The 20,200-nt window shown below is 35.5% G+C and overlaps 1 protein-coding gene and 1 pseudogene across 2 annotated transcripts; both read left to right on the top strand.

The window, feature by feature from the left end:
* Window positions 1-5,037: 5,037 nt before the first annotated feature.
* On the top strand, window positions 5,038-7,435 carry LOC149232016 (adenylosuccinate synthetase 2, chloroplastic-like; annotated as a pseudogene). Its single transcript, XR_016248117.1, has 3 exons — window positions 5,038-5,757; window positions 5,881-6,192; window positions 7,064-7,435. The product of XR_016248117.1 is annotated as an adenylosuccinate synthetase 2, chloroplastic-like (transcript).
* Window positions 7,436-10,910: 3,475 nt separating this feature from the next.
* Window positions 10,911-11,267, top strand: LOC149232015 (uncharacterized). Its single transcript, XM_089381807.1, has one exon. The coding sequence runs from the start codon at window positions 10,911-10,913 to the stop codon at window positions 11,265-11,267; it is 357 nt and encodes a 118-aa protein (XP_089237933.1).
* Window positions 11,268-20,200: the final 8,933 nt, after the last annotated feature.

Raw genomic sequence — 20,200 nt, 5'->3', positions numbered from 1 at the left:
TTATGATGCATGTGTTGTACTTGATGGCAACCCACTCATAGAAGATCATCTCACTTGTATACATTCAGATGAATCCACAGAAGAAATATCAGATATGACAGAATACATGGATGTAGGACAGTTCAAAGGGATCAAATGACAGTTCACAAGTAAGCTTTGCCATCAAGTCCAAAGGGGGAGATTGTTGGCATTATGGCTAAAGTGTTGTCCTTGATGGAAACTTATACAGGTGATGGATCACAGTACAACCAGTCAGTAGCAGAGATTGATGATCAGCTCTCAAATATTGAAGAAAATAAGGGGTACGCAGGTACACCGTACAAAAGGTGCGGACACGCAGGCATGTCTTAGATAAAGTGCGTACATACACGCAGGTATCCCGTGTAAAAGGTGCAGACCCTAGTTCACGCACTTTCATGCAGTGAAAAAGTATTCTCACGTGGGAATCCAATGGTGGACCATAGTATTTAGCCCGACGTATTTGATCCTATGGTTTGGTCAGTGGTATTGTTTTATATTATTATTATTATTATTGAGCCCCATGTTTTTGGGCCCCTTGTTTTGGTTATCTATGGTATTGATCCATGATTTTAGGAAGAGCTTGCCTATATAAAGCAAAGGAGATCATTTGGCTAGACACTTGTGAAATTAGAAGATCTTAAGAGAAGCTAGATCTGAAATTCTTGTAATCGGTTTGTGAGAGAGAGTTGAATCAATATCAAGGAGAAACATGAGAATTACAAGTCGGATCTACTAATGGGTTGATATCTCCTCGGCGCATGTTCAGATCTGTAGATCTGACAGTCTGGGTTATTCTTGAAGTCTTGAAATTATCTATACCCGTAGGTACGCAAGTACAGTGAAAGAAAAGTGCGGAGATACGCAGGCGCAGAAGCACTGCAGGTGCGCAGATACGCAGGCCCAGAAGCGCTGCAGATGCGGAGGTGCGCAGGCAGTTCATTGGACACAGAGCGCAGGTACGCAGGAAGTCTGTGAGGCACAGTGCGTGGGTACGCAGGAACGCAGTTGGAAACAGTGCGGATGTACGCAGGTGGTCTATGGGTGAAGCTGCGGACTTTTCATGAAATCTATTTAGCTGCCCCTGTTTATTATTGTTGTGTTTTGGGTTTTGAAGTGATGTTTGGTTTCTGATATTATGTTCTGATAACAGCAGTGATTGATTGAATGATTATGATTAGCTTCAGTATTGATAGATGAATGGATTAGGTTCATAATGACTTATCCTTATATGATCTGGTGGACTAGATTTGGTTGATAACTCTCATTGTATATGTATTGATCTGGTGATTGGGTGATTCAAAAGGTTGTTTGATTATGAGCTTCAATGTTGTTGTTGGGTCCAGTATGAAAATTGGATGAAATGTGGCCTTTCAGATTATGTGTTGTGCTTCAGTGTATCCAGTCTGAAAATTGATGAAACGTGGTACCTGGAGGAGAAAAGATTGTAGGCCAGCACCTACGTACTAGTATCTAAGCTAGTACAAGAGCTAAAGGAAATCTTTGGAGCATTGTAGCAGGTAGCAGCCTGCGTACTAGTAAATGGATCGGCTAGTACAAGAGCAAAGGGGGTTGTAGCTCCCGTACTGGTATAAGATTGCACCAATACAAATATTGTAAAAGGATTTTCTTATTAAGAAGAAGATTGAGATGACTTGCAGCAGGTGGTTTTCTCCCGCATTGGGTTTCCACCTTATATCATGGTGTTCATGTGTGTGCCTTATGTGTGATGATCTATTCTATGTTACTACATCTGTTAACTGATAATATGGTTGATAATGTTCTAATGCACTCATTGAAGATCAATTAACTTAATCATAAGAAGTTGTGAAAGTAGCATATATGAATCTGATTATGGAAATGAAAAAGTTTTATTAATGTGATAATACTGATTCACCCCCCCCTCTCAGTATTATTTCCAACACATTGGGTTTCCACCTTATATCATAGTGTTCATGTGTATTTCTTATGTGTGATGATCTGTTTTGTTTTTACTATACCTGATTACTGTTAATATGGTTAATGAAGTTCTGATGCACTGATTAAGGATCAACATATGATGAATTAACTGAATCATTAGTTTGATGAATATACGCTAGTTGCATTAAACACTGTTGCGTGTACACGCGAGTTACCTTAACTGAAGTAGCGTATATGAATCTGATTATGGAAATAAAAAAGTTATTGATTTGCTAATACTGATCCCCCCCTCCCTCTCAGTGTTATTTTCAAAAATTGGTATCAGAGCAGGTCCTTTGGTAGAATCTTGATCACTTAACAATGTAAACTTTGAAACGGGAACTATAAACTCAAAACGAGAACTCTGGCAAAAAAACCCTGAAAAAACATCTAAAACAGTGCTAAAAACAAAAAGTGTTTATGCTGGAATAACACCTTTTTTTTTCTTGGGTAAATTTTCAACATGTTTTAAAAATGGCGGTGAAAACCAATTTTTTGCGCAAAAATTATCCAAAAAACACCCTCAAAACGAAAAGTGTTAATGCTAGGAGAACACTTTTTTTTTTTTTTTCAAAAGTAAAATTTCAACATTTCGAAATAATGGCGTAAAATATTTTATCATGACCCCGAAAAACATTAAATTTAAAAAAATAATGAAAACATAAAATAAAAAAACACTAAAAAAAAATAAGACAAAAACAAAAACAAAATTAATGATAAGAATTAAAAAACTAAAAAACAGAAGAAAAATTTAAACAAATAAATAGTAAAAAAAATATTTAAAAAAAAAGGGGAAAAAAAGAGTTATCTTGTAAACCATAAAAAAAATTGGCAAAAGAAAAAATAAATAAATAAATTAATTAAAAAAATAAAAATAAAAATAAAAAATGAAAAAGAAAAAAAAAGAAAAACATTTAAAATAAACTAAAAATTAAGTAAGTAAAAATAGAAAAATTAAGAAAAAACAAAAAAAATAAAAATAAAAATTAAAAACAAACTAGATCTAAAAAAATAGAAAATTAACCAAAAGAAAATAAAAACTACTAAAATTAAGATTAAAATGTTGATTATTTAAAAAACAAATATAAAAATATATATAAAAGAAAAAAATAAAAAATAATAAAATTGTTAAAAAAAATTATCTCAGAAGCCATAAAAGAATTTGGTAAAAAAAAAACAAAATTAAAAAAAAAAATAATATATATATATATATAAGTAAAAACAAAAAAAACAAAACAAAACATTAGCAAAAACTGGGAAAAAAAAAAAACAAACAAACTAGTTTAAAAAAAAATAGAAAATTAACCAAAAAAAATTTAAAAACTATTTAAAATAAATAAACAAATTATAAAAATAAAATAAAATAAATACATATTTTTTATTAAAAAAAAACTAATTATTTTTTTATTAAACATACCTATTTTATTTAAAAAATAAATAAATATTTTTTTTTAAACAATTTTTTTTTTTACTAAAAAAAAATTATAATTTTTTTAAAACAATTTTTTTTTAATTAATTATATATATATATATATATATATATATATATATATATATATATATATATATATATAATTTTTTATTTTTATTTTTTAGACACAAATCACAAAAAATATTTTATTTTTTTAAAACAAAATTAATTTTTTTTTAATTTAAAATTTAAAAAATTATTATTAAAAAAAATAAAAAATTAAAAGTTAATTTTTTTTTTAATGAAAAAAAAAAATAAAAAAATTGGCCTCTGCCCGTGGTGGCGCAGCCGTGGGCGGAGGGAGATTCCGGGAATCGCCCTCCCGCCCCTTGGTCGCCTGTGGTGGCATGGCCGTGGGCAGAGGGCCTGCGTGTAGGCCCCTCCAGGAATCGCCCTCCCGCCCCCCGGCCGCTCGTGGTGGCATGACCGTGGGCAGAGGGCCTGGGGGCCGGGAGGGCGTTTCGCCACCACGGGCAGCCGGGGGGCGAGCGGGCGATTCCGGGAATCGCTTGCCCGCCCCCCAGCCGCTCATGGTGGGCGGAGGGCCTGCGTGCAGGCCCCTCTGCCCACGACCGCGCCACCACGGGTGGCCGGGTGGCGGAGGCCAATTTTTTTTTTTTTTTAAACAAACAAAAAAACAATAACTTTTAAATTTGTTTTAAAAAATTAAAATATTTTTTGTGATTTGTGTTAAAAAAAAAAATTATAATTTTTTTAATTTTAAATTAAAAAAATTAAATTTGTTTTAAAAAAATTAAAATATTTTTACGCCGTAAGGCGTTTCCCTCTGAGACGAACTTCCCTAAAATCCATTTGTCATTGTTGTGTGCCATTAGATTATGTGTTAGACGATTAGAAGATTGTTAATCGTTGGATCAAGAGAAGGTTAATCGTTCGATAAAGGAAAGATCGGAGCCTGAAAGATTTGCCTGTACCTTTTTCGTCTTCTCCGCTCTTGCTTCCCGTGCTGCCTGACAGACCTCTGAAACGGGCTCCATCGAATCTCTGGGGCAAAGTTTATCCATGGCTTTCCTGAATGTTTAGCTGTTTCCCTCTGTTCAAATCCTTCACTTTCAGCCCCCTTTACCCCAGTTCCATTCTGGATTACCCTCCGATCTGTCTGAACTGGATCATAGCTTCTGCCAGGGATTTGGGGTTTTGAAGGTTGCTCAATCCGCGGTCTGTGGGAATAAATGGCATCTGCGCTGATTAGCGATCTCTGTGTTCCGAATTTGCACGGATTTTCGCAGGATAAGAAGAAGAGGCAGCAGGGGTTGCGGTCAGGGTTTGCGCATTCTGTGAACTTGCATTTGGCTAAAGGTCGAATTGAACTGCAGAGTAGAAGGATAAAATGCAATGCCAGCGTCGAGGAGGCCGACGCCATTGCTGAGGCAGAGAAAGCGGAAGATCCTTTTAAATCCCTGAGTCAAGTGGGTGTAGTGCTCGGAACTCAGTGGGGGTGACGAAGGAAAGGGAAAGCTCGTTGACATTTTAGCACAGCGCTATGATATTGTGGCCCATTTTCAGCTACTCACCCATCCTCCATTTTTTTTCATTGTCGTTAAATCCATCTTAACTGGTAAGTATATTTACCGATTATACTACATCTTTATCGCAGGGAGGGGCAAATGCAGGTCACACCATATACAATAGCGAGGGAAAGAAATTTGCTCTTCACCTTGTCCCTTCTGGAATAGTGAATGAGAAAGCCCTATGCGTTATTGGGAATGGAGCCGTTGTGCATCTTCCAGGGCTATTTGAAGAGATAGACGGGCTTGAGTCTAATGGAGTTTCTTGCAAAGGAAGACTGTTGATTTCTGACCGTGCTCATTTACTATTTGATTTCCATCAAACTATTGATGGAATGAGAGAAGCAGAACTTGCAGGGTCGTTAATTGGAACGACAAAAAGAGGGATTGGTCCTTGCTATGCAAGCAAGGCAATCCGGAATGGTATTCGGGGCAAGTGATTTGAGGCACATGGATACATTTCCTGAGAAGTTGAATATTCTTTTGCATGATGCCGCATCCCGTTTTAAAGGCTTTGAGTATAGTAAAAGCATGTTACAGACTGAAGTGGAGCATTACAGGAGATATTCTAAGCGAATAGAACCTTATATTGCTGACACTGTTCATTTGATGAATGCATTCTCAAGCGAGAAGAAGATTTTGGTTGAAGGCGGCCAGGCGACCATGTTAGATGTCGATTTCGGAACTTATCCATTTGTCACTTCTTCTAATTCATCTGCCGGTGGAATCTGTACTGGACTTGGTATTGCTCCAAGACATATTGGTGATATGATTTGTGTGGTATGTGAGATGATTTTTAACATGCATATGCAAATTCATGCAGGTTAAAGTTCTAATGAAAATTGGATTCATCAAGAAAGTTTTAAAAATTTACTGATGACTAACCACGGTTTTGATCTGCAGGCTAAAGCGTACACAACAAGAGTTGGTTCAGGTCCTTACCCGACAGAACTCTTGGATGAAGCGGGTGAAGATCTTCGATCAGCTGGACATGAATATGGCACCACAACTGGCCGGCCTCGTCGTTGTGGTTGGCTAGATCTGGTTGCACTTAAATATTCTTGTCAAATCAATGGTTTCTCAGCACTCAATCTGACAAAGCTTGACGTACTTTCTGGGTTATCTCGAATTAGGCTTGGGGTAGCCTATAAAGGGCCTGATGGTAATGTGTTGAAATCTTTTCCTGCGGACCTTGACCTTCTGCAAAAAGTAGAGGTACCTTCCTTTCAATTCAGAGCCATGGATCTCAATTACTTAACGGGCAACTTAAAATAGTATGCTTCTGTAATTATTATGTATGAGTATTGCAAGTATCTTGAAAAACATTTTGTGATGCATAACAGTTGAAAAAGGGGAACTTCAGGCATAATAAGTGAAAAAATACTGTGACTAGATGTCAGGCCGGCATCTACAAGCCTGTGTTTTGATCTTTAGATTATACGAATACATATATGGTTCAAATCCATAATCAGTAGAATAGTACCATGTAGGCAACAACTAAATGAAGCATATTTGTTTGTACCATGGAGGCAACAGTTACATTAATGTCAGCCTATCTGATGCTGTCTGCTTAAGCTTCACATCCTTGTGAGGTTTAATCAGACAGCTTCATTTACGATGATCATTATATCGAGTGCTATGCTGCAATCTCTACCTTTAAAAAATCAGATATGAATTATTTTGCTAAAACTTACAGAAAGCTTTTTTGCACTGAGGCTTTGGCCCCATAATTGTCGCCTCTTGAACCTTTGACCCTCAATTTGTTCTTGACAACACATTTTTGCATTCTTTTGACTAATAAATTTCATGGATCTAACTGTTAATTTTATTTTATTTGGTCATTTTTGTTGGACCTGCTACCAGTTTGAGTCTCTCTCGTTATATAGTTTTATTTGTATCTTTGTAGATAATGTTCTGCATATGTCATATTCCTTTTTCCTTGCAGTTTGTTTCTAACATTATGTCATGTCAAGGTTATTTGAAATCTTGTTTCCTTGAGAAAGTTTCTCATTTCAAACTCAAATTTTGATAAAAGCATTTTTCTCTTCTCTGGTACCCAATTCTAATATAACTTGGTCACATGCAGGTTATTTATGAAGATCTGCCTGGATGGCAAGCTGATATATCTAAATTGAGAAGCTATCAAGACTTGCCATCTGCTGCTTGCTTCTATGTAGAAAGGATCGAGAATTGGAATACCAATCGATTATATTGGTGTTGGGCTAGGCCGTGATGCTTTAATAGTGAAGTAATAGGATCAACAGATTTTGAAGTCATCCCATGGAGTTTGCTGTCCAAGAAGCAGGTCAAAAACATGCATGGGAACTTTTAATGGCCTAACATTCCCTGTGTCATTTTTGGCTTTTGTGACTTTTTTATATCAGTCCCTTGTCCAGAACACTTTGGTTAGTCTAAGCAGGAATAAATTCAAGAAATTATAGGCTCTTGTTTTCTACAATGCATGAGCATTTAATGATAGAGGTATTAGTAACTCGTCACTGCGAAACTGAAAAAGGGTATGTAACCAACAAATCATACTACCGTATCTGAAGAAAAAGCAGCAGCTAAAAAGAGAAATTATACTAATGCATATATAGTTTACTTGCATGATAATGATGTGTTTTCAGCTATAAAACACTGTTTGCAGTGGCTGGTAAAATTTAGCTAGTTCAATTGTGTTGGATAATGAAATTTTCCATCATCTCCTGATTTTCTGCCACTATTTCACCACTCGTTGATAAACTCACAATGTTTCTAGCTGATATTTTCAAGATTCTTGGAATTAGTGTCCAGTTAATGCCTAAGGGTCGTAAAAAGGAATGTCAAGCATGTATTAAAAGGTTCATGATGATAATGGGTTCCATAACCAGTGAAGGTATCATCCGAAGATCTTTCTGTCTTTTTCTTTCCGATCTTCAAACAAAGAAGAAATCAAATTGCATTGTTGTGAAAATTAGCGTGTGCAAAAGTATTCTGTTTTAGGTAAAAGATGTGTTGATTGTCTGAATGGTCAGTTTTTGGTTTGGAATGAGGAAGTACAATCTGATGAGGGGCTTGAAAACATTTTAGACACTACAAGAATTTTTTAATGATATTTTGATTATATCAAAACTAGATTTACCGTTCACTTAACTGCCAGAAAATTGTTATTATTTTGACAGAGTATCTGATTTGACAAATGGGAATCGTCAAGTGTTTTTAGACCTTTCAACTAAAAAACCAAATTCTTGGAGACCCTTGAATGAAATGTATTTTTGGTTCTGGACCTTGGAGACCCTTGGACTAAGAGTAGGGTTTCATTATTGGTACATCTCTAGGTTTGGGATCGTAGCAAAGCTCAGGGATCAAACTTAACTCCATGCTTATGAGGCATCCGCGTTCTCACAGTTTACTTGCAGCTCATTCTCAGTTTTAATGGGAAGGTGATATATGGTGTATTATTGTTGCAGTGGCAGGGGATGGATTTTAATTGCTGGTTGGACCAAAAGAAATTGATGCAAATCAATATTGAAAATTAGATTTATTGGTTCCGCTATAGTTTGCATATACAAAGAAGAAATTGCTCTTTTTTCAAGTTAGAATATTTATCTATACATGTTCAGCTCGGCAACAAATGATAATTTATCAAAACCATGAGAATGCTACACAACTTCCTTCATAAGCCTTCTTAGGAAGACCATGAAATAAGACAAGTGACCCTGTGCTTGTATTTGTATCTTATTCTACATAACATATTCTTACTTAGATGGATAACAATTAGCGGCAATATTTATATCAGTTTCTATGGAATGCTTCTGCTGTTATATATTGAACAGGTCCATTATACCATATTCCTGGTAAGCCATATTTTATTGATGACTGCATTAATTACTTCAGTTTGGAGACTGAACACATCATAATGACTCAATTAATTACATTACAGTATTGGGATATTGTGTTGCATCATAACAGTATGGATTGAATTGATGGGAAAATTACATTGTATTGTTATTGTTTTGCATATTATGAGTTTCTTATGGATTCCACAATCTCCCCTGTTTAGCTACTATTGGTAATCACAAGCTTGCATATTATGAGTTCCTTATGGATTCCACACTTTTCCCCTGTTTAGCTACTGCTGGTAACCACTAGATATTCAATGACATTTGATCCTGAGAATTCCTTGAGCATTTGCACTAAAGCATCTTCTAACCAAGCTAATCCTTGGGACTATCTCTGCTAGATTGTTATCAACTAACCTTGGTGGCATTTGATATTATAGTGAATTTTCATTTGCTATTATTCCAAATAGTCTGCAGGCTTATTCAGAAGTATCCCACTGGCTTGGTAATTGCTCAAGTCCCTGAAATTGAAGCCATCACCAGTGAGGCTGATTTCTCCATGCCTTTTAGAATGACCGTGTATGAAACTGTAGACCTTGAAAGTCTTTTTTATATTTTCTGAAGGATACAAACACCAGGAATAAGAAAATGAAGGAAAGTGAAAGTTGCAGGTTTTTTTTGGCAGAAGCATCATAGATGTGAATGAAGGTTGTTACATCAAAGAACTAAAGAGCGATTATACAAGATCCCCATCTCTACATAAGCAAGGAGAGCTAGAATATAGAGTTTGGTTCCAACTTCAAGAAATATAACTTTGAAAGTGAAAACGAGAAGTTTAGGAATAGGAATCAACTTTCTGTGATGTGTCAAATTATTTGGGATTTTTCATCTTTGCTGCTTCATATAAGAATTTATTAAAGATAACAATATCAGTGAATCTTGTTCAGATTCTGGATTCTGCAGAGTCTATCCCTGTTTTCATGAAAGGAAGTTTGTTCATGGAAATGTTTAGCCAAGAAACATCCTTCTGGGCTTTGACATGGAGCCATACTTAGCAGATTTTGGGCTAGAAAAGCTACTGGACACTGCCAGTGTCAAGTATAGTAGCTCTTCTATCCACCTAAGGAACCTTGAAGGTATATTTTCAGGGAGCAAATGCTCCACTGGCTCCCGCGATAGCCTGCAAACAACACCTGATTTGCTGGGCAGTCCAGGCACATCCAAGAACTTTGTATCTCCTTACCAGGCCCCAGAGGCATTGAAAACTCTCAAACACAACCAAAAGTGGGATGTTTATTCCTTTGGGGTTATTTTTCTGGAGATTCTTACTGGGAAGCCACCATCAGATAAGGATTTTGCAGCATGGGGTCAAAACTTTGTTGATGACAAGCATCGCGTTTTGCACATCATAGATCCTACTCTTCGACCAGAGGTTGAAGGAAGGGAAGAAATCTCAGTGTCTGTGGGGATTGCATTGAATTGTGCTTCTGCTTCCCCTCAAAACAGACCATCAATGAAAGAGGTATTGCATTTTCTAGAAATAAATGCCATCATCCACAACGGATTAACCAATTCTTTCGTAGCATCCTTTGCTTTGACATAAGTTGGACAGAGATGAGGACTTACACCCACATTCCATATTCAACAGCTCTACTTAGACATTGACATAACTCATATAGACACCTCTATGATTGGGACTCAGCGACAGACAAACTCTGCTGTCAACTCAGCTGCTTATGAAATGGCCAGAGTCTTCTTAAAAATTTCAATATTTAGGCCGATAGGCCTTCCTTTGAGTGAGCTTTTCGCCTACACTTTGTTTCTATGTTTTCCAGCTGGCGTGCACCTTCAACTGGCATATGGTTGACATCTGTCGTGCAACTTCATTTCTGTTTCTCCTCTTCAGTTTTCTGCTCTTCCTGTTTTCTTCCACGACCATTTCTGTTCCTCCTGTTTCCGCTTTCTGCTCTTCCTGTTCTCTTCCATGCCTGCTGCAATAATGTTTTCGTGTTGTTCCACTAACTGCTGCAATAATGTGTCCTGTTTCTGCTATGCAATCTGTTGTGCACGACCTACTGTGTTGTATGGATCAATTTCGAGAAAAAACCGACGATGCAAATTGACAGAACAGGGGGTGCAAACCCTACTTGGAACGACAAGGCCATATTCAGAGTGGAAGAGAGTTTTCTCCACTGTGAAACCTCTGTTGTGATGATGGAGATATACTGCGTGGGTTGCCTCAGGGATACCCTGCTAGGCACTGTGAGGGTCTTGCTTTCCACTCTCCTCAAGGGCTACGGGAGCACATATTTCAGTGGGATGAGTTTCTTGGCACTGCAGGTCCGTCATCCTTCTGGTCACCCACAGGGCATTCTCAACCTTGGCACCATGATTCTTGATGGAGTAGATCTTCACAGAATGAACAGATTCATCCCTGCAACTGGGGGGTTGTGGGTTTCAGAGATTTGATGGGGAATCCTATCGAACCCAGGCCTTCGTTTGTGGGAAAATTACTGTCCATTAAACCTAATAATGTTGTTGAAGCCCAAGAAAAACAATCCCGTTGTCAAGACTTCAACAGTAGTGCATGCAAGGCACAGGGCAAAGATCAAGAAAATCAGAAAGATGGTGGTGAGATGGTTGAGAAGGAGAAGAAAAAAGTTGTTGGCTGCTATCAGATTCACATGGCCCCAAAATTGAAAAGGAATAAAGTTGGATTGAGGAATGGGGCTGCAAAAATTCATCTCAGTCCATCTGACAGTAACATCTGTGCCAAGGAAGATCAAGATCCTGCTCTGGCTTACAACAAAGAAATAACAATTTATGCATAGTGTTATCATCAATAATATTATTGTGCAAGAATATGTTGGTTTTCTGTTATTATATTCTTTGTGCAAGTGCCTTCAATTCCTAGTTGATTCGTGAAGTGCTTATTATGGCATACATAAATATTTTGAAAATCACGAGCCACTGTGGATGAAACACTGGCTTATGTAAAAGTTTGAATAGATATATGAATCTGAAAAGGCCAAGTTCAGTGTCTTCAGTCTGCTACTTCGATATATATTCTTAGCCTATGTGGATGAAACATTAGTTTGTGTAAAAGTTGAATAGATAAGAGTCTGAATTTTGCAATGGGCATGTTCAGTGCTTTCAGTCTGCTACTTTGATATATACTCTTAGCCACTGTGGATCACACATTGGTTTGTTTAAAAATTTGAATAGATATATAAGTCTCAAATGGGCAAGTTCAGTGCATTCAGTCTGCTACTTTGATATATACTCTTAGCCACTGTGGATGAAATATTGGTTTGTGTAGAAATTTGAGTAGATATATGAGTGAATTGGGCAAGTTCAGTGCCTTCAGTCTTTGATATATACTACTCTTAGCCACTGTGGATGAAATATTGGTTTATGTAAACATTTGAATAGATATATCATATACGAGTCTGAAATGGGCAAATTCAGTGCCTTCAGTCTGCTGCTTTGATATATATAGAGTATATATATTTGTTTACAGGATGATCACTACATTTTTAACTTATGTCCTTCATTAATCTAATCGATCTTTCAAAGACACAATAGGCTTTCCTAATCTTGCAGAAAATGGTCCATCCATATTAAGCCACAAGGATGAAAACCAAGCGAGATAATAATCAACTGATGCAAGTGACTATTGTTGAAAAATATTTCTAACTCTCGTTTTACTTTGACATTACTTTATAATCAAGAAAATGTGGGAAAGAAGGCTATATTACAAGCCCATTAGATGAAGTTGGGGTAGATTTTATGGTTTGAAACTAACTCAACCGAAATTTTCTACATTGTTTATCAATATGAAAGCCTGAGAAGATAGGTGCAGGTGAAGCAATGGAGTTTTGAAATGGGTAGATTTTATAGTCTAACACTAACAACCAGCCACTGCAAACAGTGTTTTATAGTCGAAAACATATCATTATCATGCAAGTAAACTATATATGCATTAGTATAATTTCTCTTTTTAGCTGCTGCTTTTTCTTCAGATACGGTAGTATGATTTGTTGGTTACGTACCCTTTTTCAGTTTCGCAGTGACGAGTTACTAATACCTCTCTGTCATCAAACGCTCATGCATTGTAGAAAACAAGAGCCTATAATTTCTTGAATTTATTCCTGCTTAGACTAACCAAAGTGTTCTGGACAAGGGACTGATATAAAAAAGTCACAAAAGCCAAAAATGACACAGGGAATGTTAGGCCATTAAAAGTTCCCATGCATGTTTTAGACCTGCTTCTTGGACAACAAACTCAAAGACACAATAGGCTTTCCTAATCTTGCAGAAAATGGTCCGTCCATATTAAGCCATAAGGATGAAAACCAAGCGAGATAATAATCAACTGATGCAAGTGACTATTGTTGAAAAATATTTCTAACTCTCGTTTTACTTTGGCATTATTTTATAATCAAGAAAATGTGGGAAAGAAGGCTATATTACAAGCCCATTAGATGAAGTTGGGGTAGATTTTATGGTTTGAAACTAACTCAACTGAAATTTTCTACATTGTTTTTATCAATATGAAAGCCTGAGAAGATAGGTGCAGGTGAAGCAATGGAGTTTTGAAATGGGTAGATTTTATATTCTAACACTAACAACCAGCCACTGCAAATAGTGTTTTATAGCTGAAAACACATCATTATCATGCAAGTGGCTATTGTTGAAAATATTTCTAACTCTCGTTTTACTTTGACATTATTTTATAATCAAGAAAATGTGGGAAAGAAGGCTATATTACAAGCCCATTAGATGAAGTTGGGGTAGATTTTATGTTTGAAACTAAATCAACCGAAATTTTCTACATTGTTTTTATCAATATGAAAGCCTAAGAAGATAGGTGCAAGTGAAGCAATGGAGTATTGAAATCAATAAAGGAGATATTGCATTTTCTAGAAAAGATGCCATCATCCAAAATTGATTAACCAATTCTTTCTTCCTATGTAGCATCCTTGCTTTGACATAAGTTGGACAAAGATGAGGACTTACACCGACATTCCATATTCAACAGCTCTACTTAGACATTGACATAACTCATATAGACATCTCTATGATTGGGACTCAACAACAGACAAGCTCTTCTGTCAACTCAGCTGCTTATGAAATGGCCAGAGTCTTCTTAAAAATTTCAATATTTCTACAGTTGAGGATTGTAGCAAAGCTCAAGGATCAAACTTAACTCCATGCTTATGAGGCATCCACGTTCTCACAGTTTACTTGTAGCTCATTCTTAGTTTTAATGGGAAGGTGATATATGGTGTATTATTGTTGCAGTGGCAGGGGATGGATTTTAATTGCTGGTTGGACCAAAAGAAATTGATGCAAATCAATATTAACTAGTTATTGATAATTTTGCCCACTGAGTTCCCTGAGGTCGAGTATAATGCTTTCCTTGCTTATCAAAGAGTATTGATTCCTTTTCAATAGGAGTAGCATGTGAGTGTCAGTTTTATAAAGAAGATTCTTTTTATTATTAATAAAAATATAGATAGTTTGTTTCATTTTAAAGGGTTGTAAATATGAGTTATAAATACAAGACTTAAAAGGTTGTAAATATTTCAAGGGTTGTAAATATGATTTATTAATTGTTTTCACTGAAAACCTGATAAATAGCAATTTAGCAATTTCTTTTTAATTGAGTGACTCAAATTCATGTTTCTTTAGGTTGAAGGTAAACCCACTAAAGTGGAAAAATTTGTGATTCCAATAATTAGAGGGATTGTCATCATGGGGTGATAAGAAATTTAATATTCCAAGAAGAGGAGGTAGTAGTAGATTCTGAATAAATTAGCAATGCAACAAATTAGATAGATCCACCTTGTTGAATAATGCACACACTACATGGATAATGGATTTCCACACTTTATGCCTTACGGCGTTTTCTTTGCAACCTCTGGTGCAAATGCTAGTTTATGATTTGTGTTTAAAAAAAATTTGTTTAAAAAAAAAATTATAATTTTTTTTAATAAAAAAATAATTGTTAAAAAAAGAGAGTAAATTTTAATATAAAATGTAGCTTTTTTCTTTTTTCTTTTTAAATGTAGGTTTAATAATTTGCATTTAAAAAAAAATAAAAAATAGATAAATAATTAAAAAAAATAAATTATAATAAATTAATAAAAAATAAGATTGTTAAAAAAAAAAAAAAACAGATTTTAACTTTTTTTATTTTTATTTTTAAATAAAATATGTATGTTTAATAAAAAAAATAATTACATTTTTTTTAATAAAAAATATGCATTTTTTTTAAATATTAATTTTACCAGCATTTTAATTTCTTTCATTATTTATTTATTTATTTATTTTTTAACTAGTTTGTTTTTAATTTAATTTAATTTTATGTTTTTCCCCAGTTTTTGCTATTTTTTTTTTTTTTTTTCTCTATTTTTACTTATATATATATATATGTTAATTTTGTTTTTCTTCCAAATTCTTTTATAGTTTGTGAGATAATTTTTTTTTAACATTTTTTGTTTTTTTTTAATATTAATTTTACTAGTTTTTTTAATTTTTTCGTTAATTTCTATTTTTTTTTTAACTAGTTTGTTTTTAAATTTTTTTTCCTAGTTTTTGCTAATGTTTTTTTTTTTTATTAATTTCTCAATTTTTACTTACTTATATATATATATATATATATATATATATATATATATATATATATATATATATATATATATATTAATTTTGTTTTTTTTCCCCAAATTCTTTTATGGTTTATGAGATAATTTTTTTTAACATTTTTTATTTTTTTTTGTCTTTTTTATATATATTTTTATATTAGTTTTTTAGAGACAATTATTTCATGTGGATTGAAAATTTAATTAACAATGTATAAATATGTAGAATATCAAAAATGCAAAATATCGACCTTCTTCTTTAAATATGCAAATCAATAAAAACCTCATTACAATATATATATATATATATATAAACAAGAAAATATGAAGAAGAAGACCACTTCCAAAATTATTAAATTTACAAAATAATTATTTACATTTCATACATTAGAAAATTTAAGGTCAAAAAATAGATTTAAAAAAAAAAGGGTCTGATGCATAATAACCACTTTTTTAAATCAGCATAAAAATCACTGCCATTCTAAAATGCAATGTAGATAAAAAAAAATTAAAGTGCCAAAAACTATGCTCTAAAAAAAACATGTGTTCTGCATCACCCATTTTCAAAATCGGGTCACTTTTTTGCTATCTCTACAAAACGGGTAACAATATCAGTTCCCGTTTCAAAGTTTACATTGTTATTTGAAGGAGATCCGTAGAACAATGGGAAAGAAAGCACGTCAAAAGAAGAAGACAACTCAAAGGAACAGTGACAGCGTGCCGTTAGGTGGAAGCAAGTTTTCGGATTCTGAATCACCTCAAGATGAACAAGCAAATGAAGCATCAGATAAAATCATAGATCAACAAGATCTATTTAACAAAAGGGAGTGTGCCCTCAAAGAAGAAGTTACCAGATTAAAAGCTCAGCTGGAGTGTGCCTTCAAAGTACGTCAAATGCTGTAGGATGAAGTGATATCATTAAAAAATAAGCAAAATGAAGCAGATAAAGAACAAGAAAATGAGATTCTCAAATTAAGGCAACAAGTGGAAGAAGGAAGAAAGGCTGCAGAAATCTTGAAGAAACAACATCTGGAAAAGGAAGAGCAATATCAGGTTGAGGTAAATATCTTAAAAGGTAAATTAGAAGAAAAGGATAAACTATTACAATTTCAAGACAGTACTAAGATTTTGGATGATATTCTTAGTAGTCAAAGATCTCCAGCTATCAAAACTGGTCTTGGTTTTTATAAATCTGTTGAAGGTGAATCTACCTCACAGGATGAGGCAAGGAACTCTAATGCAAAACCTGAAATGCTCAACAAGGAAATAGAAAGTCAACCACATCAACAACCAAGGAAAGAGATTCTTCAAAGAAAATCTGTTACTCCTAACTGTGGAAGTAATAGTCGGTTATTTCCTTCAAAGAATGATGTTGAATGTTTTATATGTCATAATTTTGGACATGTTGCAGCCAAATGCAGAAGAAGAATGGTTCAAGATCATCACACAGAAAAATCATCAAGTTCCAGGTACTTTAAGGGATATTGTTTTGCTTGCAATATGTTTGGTCACAAAGCTATTGATTGCAATAAAAGGAATATGAAACATATAAGATGTTATGCATGTAACAAGTTTGGACATAAAGTAAAGGAGTGCAGGAGAAAAATTCGGACACCAAACCAAAAGAAGCATACATCATCTCAATCCCAGGTATTGAAGAAGACAGAATTATTGTCAGAAAGATGTGGCATAGCTCAGTTTGCAGACATGACAGACCCAGGGGAAGCTGAAAGTGTAAAACTTTAGTATTCCAATTTTCATACGCACTTATTATGAAGAGAAGTCGCGTATATACGTGAGTTAGACATTGCACAGTCGCGTATATGGTGTTCTGAAGAAAAAGTAGCGGTACAGACTACAGAAAAGGAGTCTGATATGGTTCAGTCACTTATCTGCTTTGGTTGATGATGGTATGGCACAGGTTCAGGGGGAGCATATGCTTCGAATAATGCATTGTTGGCATTATGGTTAGAAGTCTTTGGTGATGATGCTTATGATACATCTTGCTATTTATTGTTGGTTGGTCAAGAGAATGGTATTGCAGGTTACAAATGTTGTTGTCAGATGCTTATGGTGCAGATCATATATGGTGTCTGATAGTTGCTGATGACTATCATGGTTGTTGGTCCTTGTTATAAAAGTCATGTATATCATTTGATGTAAAGGTCATGAAAAGACCTAATTTGTAAACCCACTTTGCATGGGAAGGATGATGTAATAATGTCTATTTCAGTCATGTATAAACATTTGGCATATCCCCACTTGGTTGGGTGGATGAGTAAAAAATGGTGTATCCCCACTTGGTTGGGAGATTGATGTATGTATGAGTCATTGGTGATAGGAAGGTCATACTCACATAGTTGAGTCATAGAGTCATGTTGTTCTTTTGAATATATTTTTGCAGACTCTGCATGTGCTCAAGGGGACATGGACAGTTTAGTACATCTCAACATGTACAAAGGGAGAGCTTAATCAAAGATTTCAGCGTGTACTCAGGGGTAGTATGGACAACATAATGTATATCTAGGGAGAGAATATCTTGGTCCACCCTTTGCCCTTGATGTCAAAGGGGGAGAGTGACTTGGTGTTTTTGTTTCTATTAAGTCCAAAAGGGGAGATTGTTGGCATTATGATATAGGTGTTTTCTTTGATGGCAACTCACTCAGATGACAGATCATAATGCAACAGGTCAATAGCAAAGATTTAATGATCAGAGAGAGGTATATGCAAGTTCACTTGACAAAGGAGATTATACACACGAGTTAACATACCAAATGGAGTGTATAACGTACACATGTAGTTTCAAAGAAGGAAAGGCACGTACATGTTGGAAACTAAGTTTTGGTCCGTGTTATTTGGTCCATGGTATTTTGATCCATGGTATTGGTCCAAGGTATCTGGTCCGAGGTATTGACCCCGGGTCTTTGGTCCAAGGTATTGGTCCTAAGTGATTTTGGTCCATGGTATTGAGAAAGGACTAAAACTATAAAAGGAGGAGAAGATCATTAGGCTAAGTGTGCAAGTATTGAATATCTGATGAAGTGTGAGATCCAGTATGCAGGTTATGGGTTTATGTTTCTTTGCTTGATCTGAACCAAGGATGCACCTATGTGGATGATGATGGATAATGGATCGGGATCATAAGATCTGTACACGGGTTCACTTTGGTAAAAGTGCGTATACACGCTAATTTGGTTCATCAAAGTAGCGTATACATTATGAAATGTGATATTTGAATTTGCAGTTGGTTCTAGTGGTTGTTGCAGAGTTCTGAGTTTTGCTCTATGTTCTGGTGACTCTGTTTTGATTATAGGGCTTCAGTGATTCAGTTGTTGGGTGATTCAGAGATTGATGATTGAGTGTAATGGTTGTGTTGCAGTGGTGATTGATTTTGAGCTTCAATGTTGTTGATGGGTCCAGTATGAAAATTGGATGAAACGTGGCCTTCAGATTATGGTGTTGTGTTCCAGGAGTATCCAGTCTAAAAATTTATGAAATGTGGTCCCTGGAGGAAGAGTGAAGGTTGGAGCCTTCAGTAGGTCGGCGCCTACGTACTAGTAAACATATCAGCTAGTACAAGAGCCAGAGGGTTGGATCTCCCTTCCAGTAGCAGCTGGAAAATGAGAGAGGGTGGTAGCCTTCTGTAGGTCGGCACCTACATACTAGTAAATATATTGGCTAGTACAAGAGTGAGGAGGTTGTAACTCCCTTCCAGTAGTAGCTAGAGAATGAGAGAAGGTTATAGCCTTCTGCAGGTGGGTGCCTACGTACTGGTATGAGTCTGCGCTAGTATAAGATTGTAAACAGGTTTTTATTATATTAAAGAAAGATGGCAGTCGGTGGTTTTTGTCTCGCAGCAGCTGGAAAATGAGAGAGGGTGGTAGCCTTCTGTAGGTTGGAGCCTACATACTAGTAAATATATCGGCTAGTACAAGAGCCAGGGGGTTGTATTTTCATTCCAGTAGTAGCTGGAGAACGAGAGAAGATTGTAGCCTTCTGTAGGTGGGTGCCTGTGTAATGGTATCAGTCTGTGCGAGTACAAGATTGTAAACAGGTTTTTCTTATATTAAAGGAAGACAACAGCATGTGGTTTTTGTTTCGCATTGGGTTTCCACCTTGTATCATGGTGTTCATGTGTGTTTCTTATGTGTGATGATCTGTTCTATTTTTATTGCACCTAGTTATTGTTAATATGGTTAATGAAGTTTTGATGCACTGATTAAGGATCAACATATGATGAATTAACTGAATCATTAGTTTGTTGAATATACGCTAGTTTCATTAAACACAGTTGCGTGTACACGCGAGTTCCCTTAACTGAAGTAGCGTATATGAATCTGATTATGAAAATGAAAAAGTTATTGATTTGCTAATACTGATTCACCCCCCCTTCCCCTCTCAGTATTATTTCCAACAGATTCCAATTGACTAATACGAAGATGAAGACCCTTGCCTTATTTTCCACTCCAAGACCAAGACACAAGATCCCTTGATGATAGTCACCCTTCTACTCCTTCCTTTGTCTCGGCTCCTCTTCCACTTCGACCTCCTTCTGCTTCAAACCTTCGGCCTCCTTAATTCAAAAACCCTAACTTGTATATAAGACCTCTTCTTATGCCTTAATTTCCCTTGCTTGGGATGGAGTCTCTTCCTAGCTTTGATTCAGCCTCCCTTATGACTTGAATTGCTTCCAATCTCGGTTGTCTAAGAGGACTGTGATTACTGCATCATAAGTCCTAAACGTGTGTCTCAAAA

Source organism: Pinus tabuliformis, chromosome J, assembly GCF_031772625.1.
Source record: "Pinus tabuliformis cultivar Carrire ecotype Pingquan chromosome J, CPIR1, whole genome shotgun sequence".
In the NCBI taxonomy this organism is placed as follows: domain Eukaryota; kingdom Viridiplantae; phylum Streptophyta; class Pinopsida; order Pinales; family Pinaceae; genus Pinus; species Pinus tabuliformis.
Note: the sequence above shows the minus strand (reverse complement) of the source record. Positions and strands in the feature narration are given on the sequence as shown.

Coding starts and splice junctions, on each gene's coding strand:
- LOC149232015 (XM_089381807.1), top strand. CDS start 10,911: ATGCAAATTGACAGAACAGGGGGTGCAAACCCTACTTGGAACGACAAG.